The sequence below is a fragment of the Lycium ferocissimum genome, chromosome 6, assembly GCF_029784015.1.
Source record: "Lycium ferocissimum isolate CSIRO_LF1 chromosome 6, AGI_CSIRO_Lferr_CH_V1, whole genome shotgun sequence".
In the NCBI taxonomy this organism is placed as follows: Eukaryota; Viridiplantae; Streptophyta; class Magnoliopsida; order Solanales; family Solanaceae; genus Lycium; species Lycium ferocissimum.
The window spans coordinates 59,849,162-59,851,539 of NC_081347.1; the positions used below are offsets into that span (position 1 = coordinate 59,849,162).

Genomic DNA, 2,378 nt, shown 5'->3' on the forward strand with positions numbered 1-2,378 from the left:
TCGGGAATTTATTGACAAATCTGCCCAAAAAAAAGGATTTTCCGACCATGTCACTCCTTTTCTCCGACGCCAGCGATGGATCTGGCCGAAAATCATTCTCTCCTTTTCTCTCGTTTCTTCCAGATCTGGCCTTTTCTCCGAAGCTAGCAATGGATCTGGCCGGAAACGTTTTCTCCTGCGATATTCTTTTTTCTTCCAGATCTGGTCGTCAGAATCTGAGTGTGAAGATGAAATTTTTCTGAACTTGGATGATTTAGAGAGGGAGAAGAGAGAAGGGGTGGAGATAGAGAAATAAGCGTTGAGAATGAGAAATTTTGGGCCTCTTCGTGTAAAAAACAATATATGGGCTAAAACCGGCAATAATTTTATACAAGTAGACATACAAAGGTTATTTTCCCTTAAAAAAACGGTTGTATCTCGATCCACAAGGTCTGATTATATGAATTCTCAATGACCATGTTTTTCTATTTAAATTCATCTCAGATCAATATTAATAAACAAAACAATATTTGTGTTTAAAACACTCCCTAAGTCTTAATTTAAGTTTCTTAGATTGACTGGGAACTGAGTTTAAGAAATAAATGGAGACTTTTGAATTTTGTGGTCTTAAATTAAAGACTTTTGTAGTTCTTTAAATCTTGTGTTCTTAAACCCGTCAAGTTAAATTTTGAAATTGAAAAAATTATTAAATATAAAAAGAGACACTCATTTGGGAATAAATCATAAAAAAAAATACGATACTTAAATTGCGACAAATAGAGTAATTTTTAAGTGTCGAAAAATTAGAAGCCAAAACGTAAAAGATCTCACCAACCGAGGAAAAGAGCAATTATATATAGCCTAGGAGAAACGAAATGAATATGAGTAGTTAAAAAAACACAAAATGTTTAAATCACGGCTCATGACTGGTTTCGTCGTTTTCCTTTTTGCTTTTCCTCCTGCTTACGGGGCTTTCGAGTACATGCAACTCGTTTTAACATGGCCTATATCATTTTGCCACACGAAGAAGTGCGTGAGAATTCCAACCAACTTTACTATCCATGGGCTTTGGCCGGATAACAAGAACACACTACTGAATAACTGCGCCCCTGGTGCAACATATCATATGATAGACGTAACTTACAATATTATTCCTTAAGCACCTTTATCCATTTCTGAATTTTTGCCTACTCAATTCTGTTCATTTTATTGAATGAAGTCCCTGATGTTTACAGGATCCAGGTATGTTGAAACAGATGGACGATCGGTGGACAGAACTAACCTCAGATGTAAAAAATAGTAAAGAATATCAAGGATTCTGGCAACATGAATTCTTAAAGCATGGAACGTGTTGTGAGGGTCATAATACTGAAGAAGCATATTTCAAGTTAGCCATGCGCTTGAAAGACAGATTTGATCTTTTGACAATTCTCAGAGCTAGTGGAATTATTCCTGGAAATTATTATTCCATTGACAGCATTCAGAAAGCCATCAAGGGAGTTACTCGAGCGGTTCCAAATCTCTATTGTAATCCTGATCCACATAACCCAAGAATGGAACTGGTGGAAATAGGGATATGTTTCGACCCAAAGGCAACTTATGTGATGGTTTGTCGTCGATATAAGACTTGCCACCGAGATGGAAACACTTTAATTTATTTTCCAGGGTGAATAACACCCCATTCCTTATATCTTTCTTTTCTTGTTCTAAGCATAATAAACAGCAAAACCCTGGAATAACCTGTCACAAATATTATAAGTCTGCAGACCACATTATTAACAACAAGAAGCAAATTTCCTATCAATTTATGATAATCATTATTGACTACATACCCTAGTGTGTCTAATATTATACTCCTCGCGGTCGTATTTATTGCCCTACATTGTTTGATAATGATTTTGTAGGGATATATACTATTAATCATGTGTTTAGTCTTTAGATATGGTATTTATTAGTTTCTAGACAGGTGTGCTGCATGTGTGCATCAAGTCATTTAGATTATTTTGCAGAATAATATCAACATGTATTTTCAAAAGAAAGATTTGAATAACGAATTATGCATGAACGAATAAAATATAAATTTATGTTAATGAGATCAATGAAGTAAGGTGACTTATTCATTGATGTAGATGATAGGATACCTTTTGAATCTATGAAAACAAAGAATCAAAAGCTAATTAGATACATGCAACGTTTTTTACATATTTTTTTTTAGTTTGATATTCGCATTCAAAGAAAAAACTCACTAGAAAACAAATCCATAATTTATTAATGATATACCAACATAAATTAAACATAGGAGTTGATTGTGCTTGCAAACTGCAAAGGTTCTGACATGTTTGTATTAAATCTGCGTGAGAAGCAATAAAAGTGACATTGTTCACCCCTTAAAAAGGTAA

At 34.1% G+C, this 2,378-nt stretch overlaps 1 protein-coding gene across 1 annotated transcript; it reads left to right on the forward strand.

Moving 5' to 3' along the window:
* The first annotated feature begins 866 nt into the window (after positions 1–866).
* Positions 867–1,808, forward strand: LOC132059916 (ribonuclease S-7-like). Its single transcript, XM_059452760.1, has 2 exons — positions 867–1,114; positions 1,215–1,808. The coding sequence occupies exons 1-2, from the start codon at positions 884–886 to the stop codon at positions 1,647–1,649; spliced, it is 666 nt and encodes a 221-aa protein (XP_059308743.1). The 5' UTR covers positions 867–883; the 3' UTR covers positions 1,650–1,808.
* The last annotated feature ends 570 nt before the right edge of the window (positions 1,809–2,378 follow it).